Source organism: Cebidichthys violaceus, unplaced genomic scaffold (assembly GCF_023349555.1).
Source record: "Cebidichthys violaceus isolate CVI_PGR_0920_01 unplaced genomic scaffold, fCebVio1.0.p SCAF_16, whole genome shotgun sequence".
NCBI classification, from domain to species: Eukaryota; Metazoa; Chordata; class Actinopteri; order Perciformes; family Stichaeidae; genus Cebidichthys; species Cebidichthys violaceus.
In genome coordinates, this window is record NW_027176329.1 from 2,612,462 (window position 1) to 2,625,077 (window position 12,616).

The 12,616-nt window shown below is 41.4% G+C and overlaps 1 protein-coding gene across 1 annotated transcript; it reads left to right on the forward strand.

Annotated features, from left to right (window-relative positions):
* The first annotated feature begins 474 nt into the window (after positions 1-474).
* Positions 475-8,213, forward strand: LOC137872341 (tryptophan 5-hydroxylase 1-like). Its single transcript, XM_068710539.1, has 11 exons — positions 475-687; positions 2,129-2,275; positions 2,410-2,593; positions 2,745-2,845; positions 2,965-3,032; positions 3,521-3,717; positions 4,540-4,675; positions 4,772-4,898; positions 6,059-6,154; positions 6,727-6,860; positions 8,026-8,213. The coding sequence occupies exons 1-11, from the start codon at positions 580-582 to the stop codon at positions 8,192-8,194; spliced, it is 1,467 nt and encodes a 488-aa protein (XP_068566640.1). The 5' UTR covers positions 475-579; the 3' UTR covers positions 8,195-8,213.
* Positions 8,214-12,616: the final 4,403 nt, after the last annotated feature.

A 12,616-nucleotide genomic window follows, 5' to 3' on the forward strand; every position in this document is an offset into this window, starting at 1 on the left:
CTAAATGAACATCATGCTGTATTGAAGAAGACTGGAAACTAGAGATTGAGACCATAAACTCATGTTTACAATGTTTACTGAGGGAATAAATCAAGAGAGAAGTAGAGTCATTTTAGACTAGACTTCTATACAACCAGAAGAGTCGCCCCCTGATGGACACTAGAGAGAATGCAAGTTTAAGACACTTACGCATTGGCTTCACTTTTCAGACCCAGAGGTTGCCACCTGTGGTGTGTGTGTGTGCGTGTGTTTGTGTTTGTGTATGTGTGTGTGTGTGTGTGTGTGTGTCAGGCCATGTGATGGGTCCGCCCTGAAGTCAACACTGACCTGTACTAATCTCCCTCCTGCTGAAATAAATTGCTGCTCCCTCCCCTCCACTACAGTCTCATAAACACCACAGCATTTTGCTCCGTGATACAGTACGGCTGGAAACTCACACTGGAGTTGATCTGGAACGCCTTCTACTGCCGACAAGAGACGTCTTCCTTTCAGAGAACGCATCCAGTGTCAAGCTGAGCTGTAGCTCGGGCAGAACACACAAATTGAACGAGCAACAACTGCAGTTGATTCCTGTCTGATATGGAGACAGGCATGTACGCCAAGAATTCCGAAGAACACGAGACACGCAGAGAAGGGTCTTTTGACTCGGTTAATCCTGCTTACGAGGAGAAGCAGCTCAACAATGAAGTAAGTAGCCCCGATAATGCTTGTGTTCTGTTTTTACTAGTAGCGGTTTTACGTCGATGTTGCTTTGAGGTGACCTCCTGATTGGTTAGTTGACGTCTGGAGCTGGCATGGCTCTGTGGAGGCCCATCAAAACTGTCAAACGATTTCTTATCGGTATAAGCTAAAAACATTATTTTAAGTCTGAACTGAAAACGGAAATGAAGTCGCTTTTTAAAGACAAAAATAATGTCAACGCGTTTTTATATCACTGGTATTGTTGGTAATGTTTTTGGATTATTAAAAGGAAGAAAAAAGGTATTTAGGGAAATATCAGAAGTGCCTTTTCCATCTCAATATCGGTGTTTGGCAGGAGTGCCGGTGTCACGGTGTAGCCGACGTGTCATGGGCACACAAGTGTTGTTGGTATTGGAGCAGCTCTCTACCCACTCAGATGACATTTGCTGTATGTTTACATGCTGTTTGATGAGCTGCAGCCGAACGTCTCGTTAGCCACTTAGCCCACAAACTGGCATTGGCAGTGTGAATGTTTGTTTGGTGGCCTGATCAACAAGCTATCGCGTGCAGGACAACAGCTGTGTCCATGTTTGTAAGTTAGATAGGAAGAAGACTTTAGCAGGAAAGCTAACGTGTTGTTGTTTAAATCTTTAAGATCTTTAAGATGTACGCCTTGTCAAAATAATTCAAATCAATGCAAAACTAGGGGACGTCATGAAACCAAGAAATATAAAATTCTCTCTTTTGGTTCATGAATTTGTTAGTTGGTGATTTACAGAGCAGACATGTATGCTGTATGTAAAACAAGCTGTTTAAACATGCTGATATACAAGGGTTGGGAGCATTTCTATTGCCTCTCAATGGCTCTCAACATGGCGACGGCTGAGCGGTGCAGCGGCAGCCGTGAGCTACCCAGTGGGACACGGTCACGTGCACAAACGTGCACTAAACGTGTGGCCCGTCGCTTTAAATAGCAAGTAGTTGTTGGCCATTTTTATTCCTGTGTTGATTCATTTCACTACAACTTGCAACAAAGACGTCGTCACAGACCGCGTATGAGACAACGATAGGTTTGCTAACTGACGCTTTGATGCCATCGGACTGAAAGTCCATTTGTCCTACAGCCCGTTATCCCAAAGTTAACAAACCTCCATTGTTCCAAAGGCCCGATGCCACAAAAACACAAACTCTCCCTGCAACAAACAAAAGCACATGGCTAATTATCACGCAAAATGATATTGCAGTGGCAATATTTGTTGTCCTACAACCGTGGCGAAGGCATGAGCCGCCCTATACTCCGCCTCTGGTAGGCGTACCCTTTGCTAGCATACGTTCACGGTCCTGCAGCTGAGTGATCCGATCTGTAGCTCAGTAAGCGTTGAAGAATATGTTGCTGTTTTTTAATTTCAGACTGTAGGAAAATCTCTGATGCGTTATTTTCTTTGAGGTTACGTTCAGTAAATTTGGTGAGAAGCAGGACAACAGGAGCGTCTCCACTGGAAGGCCCGCCAGCTCTGCGAAAGGAGTTGCAACCATCATATTCTCACTGAAAAATGAAGTCGGTGGTCTCGTCAGGGCACTTCGGCTTTTCCAGGTGGGTGTTTTATTTTGAAAGTTTTTTTAAAACTTTAAATTGAAATAGTTTCATCTTTGTTTTGTTGTAGTGACCTTAACCTGGATGAGCCTGATCATGTACAGAAGCTTATTCCACATGTTCCGTATGTGCAGGAAAAACACATCAACCTCGTCCACATCGAGTCCCGCAAGTCCAAGCGGAGGAATTCAGACTTTGAGATCTTCGTGGATTGCAACACTGACAATGAACAGCTCAAGGAGCTGACTCAGCTGCTAAGGACGCACACCGATGTTGTCGAGATTACTCCATTCGAGAACTCCACTCTACCTGATGACAGTAGGCCCACGTGATTTACAATAAGATCATGTATCCTTTCACGCTTAAATAGCAGCAAATGCCATAATCAAGGCCTGTCAACAAGCGCAGACGTTAACGTGATGAGATGCAAGCAGACCTCTGATTGAACTGAACCTGAATTGTGTTACAGTTATGGCTGATGTGCCCTGGTTCCCGAAGAAGATCTCTGATTTGGATCAGTCTGCGAACAGGGTTCTGATGTATGGCTCTGAACTAGACGCCGACCATCCGGTAGGGACATGCACAGCTTACACAGCCACAGAGCAGCTCTGATACATTCTTTACGTCTATAATAAGGGGAATTGTGAAAACTGAGATTGTGAGTCTGTCTTTTTTGTTTGTTGTTGCAGGGATTTAAAGACAACATGTACCGTAAAAGGAGAAAGTATTTTTCTGATTTGGCTATGAGCTACAAACTGTGAGTTACACTGTTTCTGTGACTGTGATGCAAACTGTTTCGTTTTGCTTTGATGTATAACATTCTGTTTCTAAAGTGAAGGGGGAAACCCTCCGGAATGCACCCTGTCGTCTTGGGTGGGGGTCATGGACAATAGCAGTCAATAGAATATCAGACCACATCTTTTATAAGCATCAGCTGCACAAAACTGACCAGAAATGAACCAAATCATGCCACATATTTGGGTATACAAGCAAATAATTCTTGAAGTCAGGAAAATAAGAAGGCTAATCGTAATGTGTGATTTTTTTGAAGTTATTCATGGAGCTTTTAATTTAAAGGCTTTCCCCCCCAATGTCTTTAGAAATCAGAAAGAAAACAAAGAAAGGGCGTTTAGTGTGTCCGAGTATAATAAGCTAGTATAATATATAACATTGAATTGTATAATTCAGAACATTCACTTCATGACGTCAATAAGCTCACTATCTCTTTACCTCGTGTTTGGTCAGTGGCGATCCCATTCTTCGGGTCGACTTCACGGCGGAGGAGGTGCGTACCTGGGGAGTGGTGTTCAGGGAGCTCAACAAGCTGTACCCGAGCCACGCCTGCAAGGAGCACCTGAAGAACCTCCCCCTGCTGACCAAACACTGCAACTACAGCGAAGACAACATCCCCCAGCTGGAGGACGTCTCGCACTTCCTCAAGGGTAACGGTTCGAATCCCGAGGCCGCGGTCGCACTTTTGTCATTGCTGAGCACTGCTGTCTGAGTCCTGTCGAGTTACTGCTGGTTAAAACTCAACATTTCACAATTTTGCTGCTTCTTGCAGCTTTTAAATGACAAAATAACGTGGGGACTTTTATTGTGAAGAATTTATAGGGAAAGAAACTAATTAGCAGAGCTTTGTTAGTGACTATTCTTCAATAAAACAGGTTCACAGACTTTTACTGTATAGAATTTAATAAAACAGGTTTACAGACTTTTACTGTATAGAATTGATGGGTAATTACACGTGTTTATCCAGCCTTTTACAGCCGCTTCCTACATCCGATCTCTTTCCGATCAGGTGGGGCGCATTTAAGTGTGGACAAGTGTGTTCCAGCATTTGCCAGCGCTTAGTGCTTACGCAGCAGTTTCTCTAATGACAAGAAGATTACAATCTTAAAAAGTAAAAATTATTTTCTGCCAATCTTTTCCAAGGCAAAGGCTAAAGTGAGGTTACATCGCCTAACCTCAAGAATAAGTTATGCGTCAGCACCTTTACAATGGAGGCGAATGGAAGCAACGCAAGTGCTCATTCACGACACATTCATTCACTGCCTTTGTAAAAACTCTGTGTATGTTTTTTGTAATTATTCGTCGATGTAATAATGTCATCAATATGACCTTTAAATCACTTGTATGTGTCACTTAAGTGTAAATCTGTTCATGGTTCTTGATTAAGGGCCAATTGAACAGGCATTGTGTGTGTGTGTGTGTGTGTGTGTGTGTGTGTGTGTGTGTGTGTGTGTGTGTGTGTGTGTGTGTAGAGCGCTCAGGCTTCATCATTCGGCCAGTAGCTGGGTACCTCTCCCCCAGGGACTTCCTAGCGGGCCTGGCCTTCAGAGTGTTCCACTGCACTCAGTATGTCCGCCACAGCTCCGAGCCTTTGTACACGCCTGAACCGTGAGTACACACACGTGTGCGCACAAAAGGCCTTCACTTCATACTACTGTTTCAGTGAAGCAATACCTGCATTTGCCTCCTCACGTTTGGATGTAGAGACACATGCCATGAGCTGCTGGGTCACGTTCCTCTGCTCGCTGAGCCCAGCTTCGCCCAGTTCTCTCAAGAAATTGGTTTAGCATCGCTGGGAGCTTCAGATGATGCTGTGCAGAAACTGGCCACAGTGAGAAAACACACACACACACACACACACACACACACACACACACACACACACACACACACACACACACACACACACACACACACACATTCACTCACACATTCACTCATGTTGCTGTTGGTGACCTTTACATAGCCTTACACTCATTTAGGCTAAGGGACCGCTCGCGTGTTGCGTCTAGAAACGTGTCAAAAGCGTCAGCCGTGCCGCTCGCAGCTTGTTCCCACGGTGCTCGTCTCCCGCCTGCCCTTACTAAGCAACCAAAACCTGCGCGCTGCGATGATGACGATGAAGCTGAAGTTGCGGTACTTGAGCAGTAAGCCTCACACTGACTAAACTAAACAAAGTCAAAACAAAGTCAATCTGGATCATATTAGCTTTGCTGCCACTTGTCTGCGTTAGTTTAGGTTGACCCTTCAACCAGATGTTGTGATGTCTTTGGACGGAAAGGGTGAAGCAAGTGAAATAGCCAGTGGGACAGATCGTTAAGCTCTGGGTAGCCCTGCACTAAAACATCCCAGATTGGGGTTCGTGCGAGTTTAAGCTGAGCTTAAGTTTAAGGAACACACAACCAAAAGGAACCAACGAGGAGAATAAAACTAAAGAGCTTGATGGGCATTTTGTCATTACACTTTTTTCTTTTTGGTGTCGATATGAACTTTGTCAAGTATAATTTGCTATAATAATATAGAACTGTATAACTAGGGATGGGTACCAAAACACAGTAGTAAACGGGCCCCGGTTCTACATTATTAAAGGCGATATTGTTAATAAGCTCTGATGTTTGCTGTTCTTTATCGGCACTTCTTTACGTTTTGGTGTACTTTATCATCATGTTGCAGCATCTCCTCTGCTCTCTGTGTCGGAGCTGAGGTCCTCCAACTACACACACACACACACACACACACACAAACACTGTGCGCACAATACACTTGTACTGTAAGTGCAATAAAACCAAAGGTTCAGGTGCATTGATGAAGTAAATCCTTTATCAATACGCCTGAAAAAGAACCGAGACAACGCAGGATTGATAAAGACAATAACATCCCTACCACAGGCACACACTCACACACCTAACTCCGTTAGTGACATCTGTTACTTACCTTCTCATACTGTGTTTGAAAAGGATGATGCACAAATGAAAACCCGCTTTGTTCTAGTGTTACTTCTTCACAGTGGAGTTTGGCCTGTGTAAGCAGGACGGCCGGCTAAGGGCCTATGGAGCCGGGCTCCTGTCCTCCATCAGTGAACTCAAGGTAACACTCCACCTGCTGTCTAGCTTTACACAGTGCGTGTTCATCTGCTGCACTTGTTGCTTACACTGTGAACTTCTGTATGAGTAGCTGCCAATTGATCCTACTCAGGTTTTCCTATATATGTCATAAATTACATATTTCAATGACGTTTGGTGACAATGTTGCCATTTATAAATGCATTGAGATTTTGGATCATATCTCCTGGACCGAGAAACAATTTCTTTTCCCATGACAGTTCCTTTGTTTCCCGCAAACCCATTGATTGTGGTTATAGCGACAGTAATTGTGTCTGAATTTGATTTAAATGAATAAACCAGTACTGACCTCAACCAATCACACTTCTGTAGCATCAGCTCATATTCAGCAAAAGGTGTTCAGAGGAAATTCTTATCTAGCTTTCACTACCACTACAAAAACAAAACACTCCTCTGTGGCATTCCAGGTTACTTTAATTCTGTAATTGCATTTACATGCAGTCAGCCAAAAACATGTCACTTGACCAGCCAGGCTAAGAGGGGCATTCTCTCAGTATGTGAATGTGACCACAAGTTAACGCGTCTCTTTTCTTTCAGCATGCTTTGTCTGACCAGGCCCACATCCGTCCCTTTGACCCCGTGGTGACCAGTAGTCAGGAGTGCATGATAACTACGTTCCAGGACGTGTACTTTGTCGCCGAGAGTTTTGAGGACGCCAAGAACAAAATGAGGTCAGTAGAAGTCTCCTCCCTTAATAACGTAGCTCTGACTTTGAGATTTTACAACATCACTGTTGCAGTTAGCAGCTAATCCAACCGACCCACCCTTCGTTAAGTCCCGCCCTCGAACGCAGACTGGCCAATCATAGCGCAGCATTGGCCAGCTCCGACCAACGACCGACAACTAGCCGGCGCTGCTTCGTAGACTCTCGTGCAATTTCAGATTTGCTTTATTTTTAGGCTGGTTTTGAAGTTTTGGAGCTGGTCATGGTTAAACGTGTAATAGTTATACGAGTTACCCAGAGAGGTTGGAAGGAGATATGTTTCTAAAATGTCATGTTTTTACATAAAAACCTGCAGCGCTAACATTAGCATTGTACGTTAGTTATCATTAACTAGTGTTAGCATATGCTACACAAGCTAGTGAAGGTATACCAACTACTGAAGGTGTGCTGACTGTATACATGCTGCTTTCACTTTTTATCATATGTTTATGCACGGAGTGCAGTTAGTGACAGTGTGGGCTCGATGGCAGCTTGGCAGAGTAGTAGCAAGGGGCGGGGCTTAGCAAAAGGTCACTTCTGTCATTACACCAGCACTGTATCATCAGATGAACGTTTCATCTGACGTTACACCTGGATGAGCCAGGCTAGCCTTTCTATCCCTGCTTTCAGTATGTATGCTAAGCTAGGCTAATCACCTCCTGGCTCTAGTTCCATACTTGGTGCACAGACATGGAATGTGGTATCAATCTTCTCAGGTCACGCAAATGAGTACATTCCCCAAAAAGTTCTTCACCAGCAGCATCTACTGTATCACAGCAAACGTTGGCAAAATTTGTTTTTGTTCTCCATGCGGTGACAATTAGCATACCCAAGCATCTGGACCTTAGCTTAGCTGTAATGATGTTTTTCCCAAGGCGGTAACTCACAGTGTTGTTGTTTATGTTGATATATTCAAGTCAATTAAACTTCTGAGTATGTTAAAGTCCTAAAGTCCTTTACACTGTGGTGATGGATCCCCAAATTTCACTGTTCTTTTTGAGATCATGTTTCTAAATTGTTTTTAAATGACCACACACAAGACTTTGGTTGAATGATTTTGTAGCTACAATGTTTCAGAGACGTCAAAGGTTGAACTGGGCTATTGATGTAACTGACTTTTTGTGTGTCTGCAGGGAGTTTGCTAAGACCATTTGGCGGCCATTTACGGTCCGCTACAACCCCTACACCCAGAGTGTGGACGTCCTGAAGGACACCAACAGCATCAATAGCATGCTGAAAGACATCCGGCATGAGCTGGACATTGTAGAAGACGCCCTGAACCGACTCAACAAACACCTATGAGTCTGAATTTGTATAAGGGTCAATGACATGACGTCCATATTTTAGTGTCCGAGTCTATTATTTAATTTTAAAATAATTTTATCAATTCACGACATATGTCATTTCATTCAATAAAAGCTATTGAGTTTGAATATATTTTCAGTACATTCAAATAATATTCATTCTTTTAAGTTTTGGCATCTCAAACCCACCATCCGAGCAAATCTACAGACTAAGAAAACTGTCAAAAAAATTGTATTTTAATGATAATAAATTCAAAATGAATACAATGGCATGATTTTATCGTTGACATCTTTCAAATAAACAAAATTGTAGAAATATCTATAGTTTAAAGCAATTGAGATCATTATACATTACACATGTTCTCAAATGTCAGGGTGGCGCAACTGTAAAGATGTGTTCAGAACAGTAAACAGGATATTGCATCATCAAGAGTTCCTCAACGGACCTTTACGGCAGAGTGAAAATGATTTTAGAACTCTCATAAATATTGATAAAAATAGCTTATAGGTAGGCCGATACACTTTTCATGTCAGGCGGTACAACCAATTTAAAACTAGAAAATGTTTATTTATCATGTAGGTCTTTATTGTATTTAAATGTGATGTGAATGAATTTGCTAACAAGAACAAAAAAGAATACAGGATACCAAGAAGATGCCTGATTCATTTGAAATTAGTTGTAAAAGTCAGGTGGTGCAACTGCAAAGGAATGTCACTTTATGATATTTTATTTAACGCACAAAATGTTTTAATCGTTTAGTAGTTTTACGTTAAAGGCAGGCTTGGTAATGATGGGAAACTAGCAATAGTATGAGAACACGGAGGCAGGCAGGAACTGGTCAGGTAGCCGTCCGATCATTGTATACTACATATACAGTATATTTATATATATATATATATATATATATATATATATATATATATATATATATATATATATATATATATATATATATATATATATATATACACACGAGCTGAATGAAATGATCGGACGAGCTGCTTACAGTCCTGAGATGGACACAGATAGCAGATTATTGTTCTTTCGTTTGTCACAGCATTAACTGTCAGGATGTAAAGAGAATTTAAACAAAAATATCAAATGTTTTTGAAGAAGATAACCAACCCTGCCTTTAAAGATACAATATGCTTTCTAACCTTTTCCATGATGATATTTTATAATCATTTTAGATGCTACTGTTAAGTGAAGAGTGACACAGGGAGCGCATTGACAATGATTTGGCTATAAGAGAAGCATATTCCAAAAGCAAAGAGAGATAATACATCTTGATAAACTGCAATTCATCTTAAGTTATTTGGTATATAGTGTTACAATCCAGTTGCTATGCATTTAATTTAATGTTATGCAATGTAACATTAATGCATTTGGATGTTTTTTAATTCGTTTTTTCAATTCTCTTGAGCTGGTGTTACTTTATGAATCAATCACAATCCATTACAGTCTGTCCATCTAATCAATCTATTGTGTGATGTACTGAACATGATTACTATGATGCTATGAAATATTTACTACTTTAACTTCAATAGAGACTGTTGACAAAAACTCTTTTTTTCGTATTTGAAGTAAAAATGCAAATATTCAGCATGAATCCTGTTTTTATCAATGTTGTCAGCTGGTGCAACTGGTAAATGTCACGCGGTGCAACAAGGTAAAACATTCATTTTGCGCAATAAATAACAGGTTAAAGTGACCAAATGGTTGATAACTATAACGTGAATAACTATTCTATTCCATGTATTCATTTGTACATTTGTATCATTATTTTTCTCAGGTGAAATGTAAAATCGGATGCTTAAGATACCAAAAACACGGACAGTAGAATGCATTCTTAATTTATTAAACACATCCACAAAATAAGAATGTGTTAGGCACTCTAGACACTCTAAGGGATACTTGTCAAAGATGTCAGTTATAATGAACAGTAGGATACATTTTTACAAATATGTGGTCGCTCCACCTGACATTTTTGAGCAGATGACGTTAAAAAATACTGTTAAAAATACATTTAACCACTCTGAAAAGTTATTTAACAAATGAGACTTATTTAAATACATTGTTCCACACTCAAAAATATGCATTACATCCAATTTGAAAAGACTTTTTAAAAATTCATTTTTAGAAGTCTTATTTGTCAATGACCCATAAATGTACAATACAGTTAAAAACATTATTTTTTTAACTTCAAATATAACACCAAAATCCCAACTATGTAACCCCAATGTGAAGGTTATTGCCTCCAATTCACACCGTAAAGATGGATCCTTGGTGTTTCTGCTGGCCGCTGCTTATTTCTACCTTATTGGTACCGTTAATGGAGCGCTGTGAGGCGTTGTTGACGGCAATGGGTCACGACGTCTTTTGTCAAACGAGCGTGGAGCAGGCTTTTCATGGAGTGGATATCAAGAGAAACCGGAGGATTCAGACAAAACACATAAAACCCACACACCGAAGAACTAGCGCCGACGAAGGCAGACGGTTGCGTCGCCTCACGTCTGCTGTGTTTGGGCTAAAACGTTGCCCTTGAATCAGATGAGAGGAGGGTGAAAAATGAGACGAGCCTGTCTGTGTGTGCCCATATTGATTTTAGTCGTCTGCTGGCTTTCCTCACTTCCATTTTTGTCTCCGACTGGTGTGTGTGTGTGTGTGTGTGTGTGTGTGTGTGTGTGTGTGTGTGTATGTGTGTGTGTGGTTTGTGCAGCATCGCATCAAAATGACAACTAGTCTCAGACCTGGTGTACTGATTACAAGAATACTACACTTATGGAAATGGCAGGCTGGATTAAGTCTTGTCACGCCATCGGATTTTGATTTACTACTATGCACAACTTTGCCACAAGGTGGAACCGTGAGACCACTGTGGTGCCAACTAGCCACACTCAATTATAAGGAGCCGCTCCTTTATCAAAGTAGGCAGCAATTTACAACAAAGCTCTACGCCTACGGTGTTTGCATCCAACTGATGTTAGCAGGCCAAGGCACAGTAACTGCTTGTCGCAATTAACATACTCATAGATAATGTGCGAATGCAATTCAACAAGTCCGTTTACACGTGAGCAATGGTTGAAGGAGGGCACACTGAATGTATGTCACCGATATCACGCACAGGCTCAGCACAGGTAAGCTAACACGGCACACACTCAGTTGCAACCAAGTGGGCCTCATTATCTTTAGTGCGAGCATTATGGCGAGCATTATCTTTAATGGATGAATAGACATGAAATTGTAATAATATGTGATTTAAAGCAGTTGAACGGGTGACGCATCAGTCATAAACAATGGTGGTTTTGGAACTTAATTGGTCCCACATTGGGGAGACGGAACCTACCATTAGGAACAACGGAGGTGAGTCTAAATATTCACCAAACAATTCAAATGTACAGATACAACCCTGTAAAGAAACCACACATTTACTCGTTTCTCATCTTTCCCTTCACCAATGAAAGTCAATCAGCGCAAAGTGAGACAGGCTTGAAGTGGCTTTGTCCAGATCTCTACATGATGGATGTCCAGTAGAGTGCTTTTATCATCCGGACCTGAATAAGGTTGCTGCAAAGTAACACCATTGAAGCGTGCATTCACATTAACAATGTACCAATGCACCTCTTTCCTCACAAATGTCACGGAATCATGAAATAGGTTCCCATTAACAATATTGTTTTACTGTAATAACTTATATTACACGTTGTATAACTGTGTTCTATTTAATGACTGTCTCTGGGCCCTGACCGTCCATTGAGCAATCTGTTTTATACAATGTCCATGATGGGCTGCTCTCTGGGCCATCAGATAACCTTTAACATGACATCCCAGAGTAGAGGAGGAAATGTAGAAATCCTTTTGCAAACCAGGGACAAGAGCTGAGATTTTGGTGAGTGAGTCACTGTTCAACTGTAAACCAATGAAATAAGCTTTTGCGTTTGTTAGGGAGATGGTCCCATTGGACCGGACTGATGGTAATGATTGCTAAAATGGCAGGCAGACAATTTTAGGATGCTGATATCTAGAGTAAACGTAGGACAGCCACCTAACGAAGCCCAACCAATAAGACTGAATGTGTGATATTATCGGATGAGTTGTAATTTACGAGATAGTTGGTTAAAGGTCATGAAGAAAAATGGCTGATGTAAAGTGATTTGTTTTGAACCTGGGATGATGTTAGAGGGGAGTATGGGATGTCAGAGAAAATGGTATACAGAGGTGTGTGTTGAAGAGTGAGGTTAGTTGGGTTTTGATAAGAGCGGCATGGTCTTGATTCAGGATCTTCGGTAATGGATATGATCTCCATGTGTCCAAACATATGGGTTCTGCGGTTTGATCCATATTAAAGAAAGAAAACAATGGTTGCTCTCTAATCAATTCAATTCTTATTTCTTCATTTATTCCAATAGAACCACTGTG

Coding starts and splice junctions, on each gene's coding strand:
- LOC137872341 (XM_068710539.1), top strand. CDS start 580: ATGGAGACAGGCATGTACGCCAAGAATTCCGAAGAACACGAGACACGC. Junction 688..2,128: donor AGAAGCAGCTCAACAATGAA/GTAAGTAGCCCC, acceptor ATTTTCTTTGAG/GTTACGTTCAGTAAATTTGG. Junction 6,861..8,025: donor GACGCCAAGAACAAAATGAG/GTCAGTAGAAGT, acceptor GTGTGTCTGCAG/GGAGTTTGCTAAGACCATTT.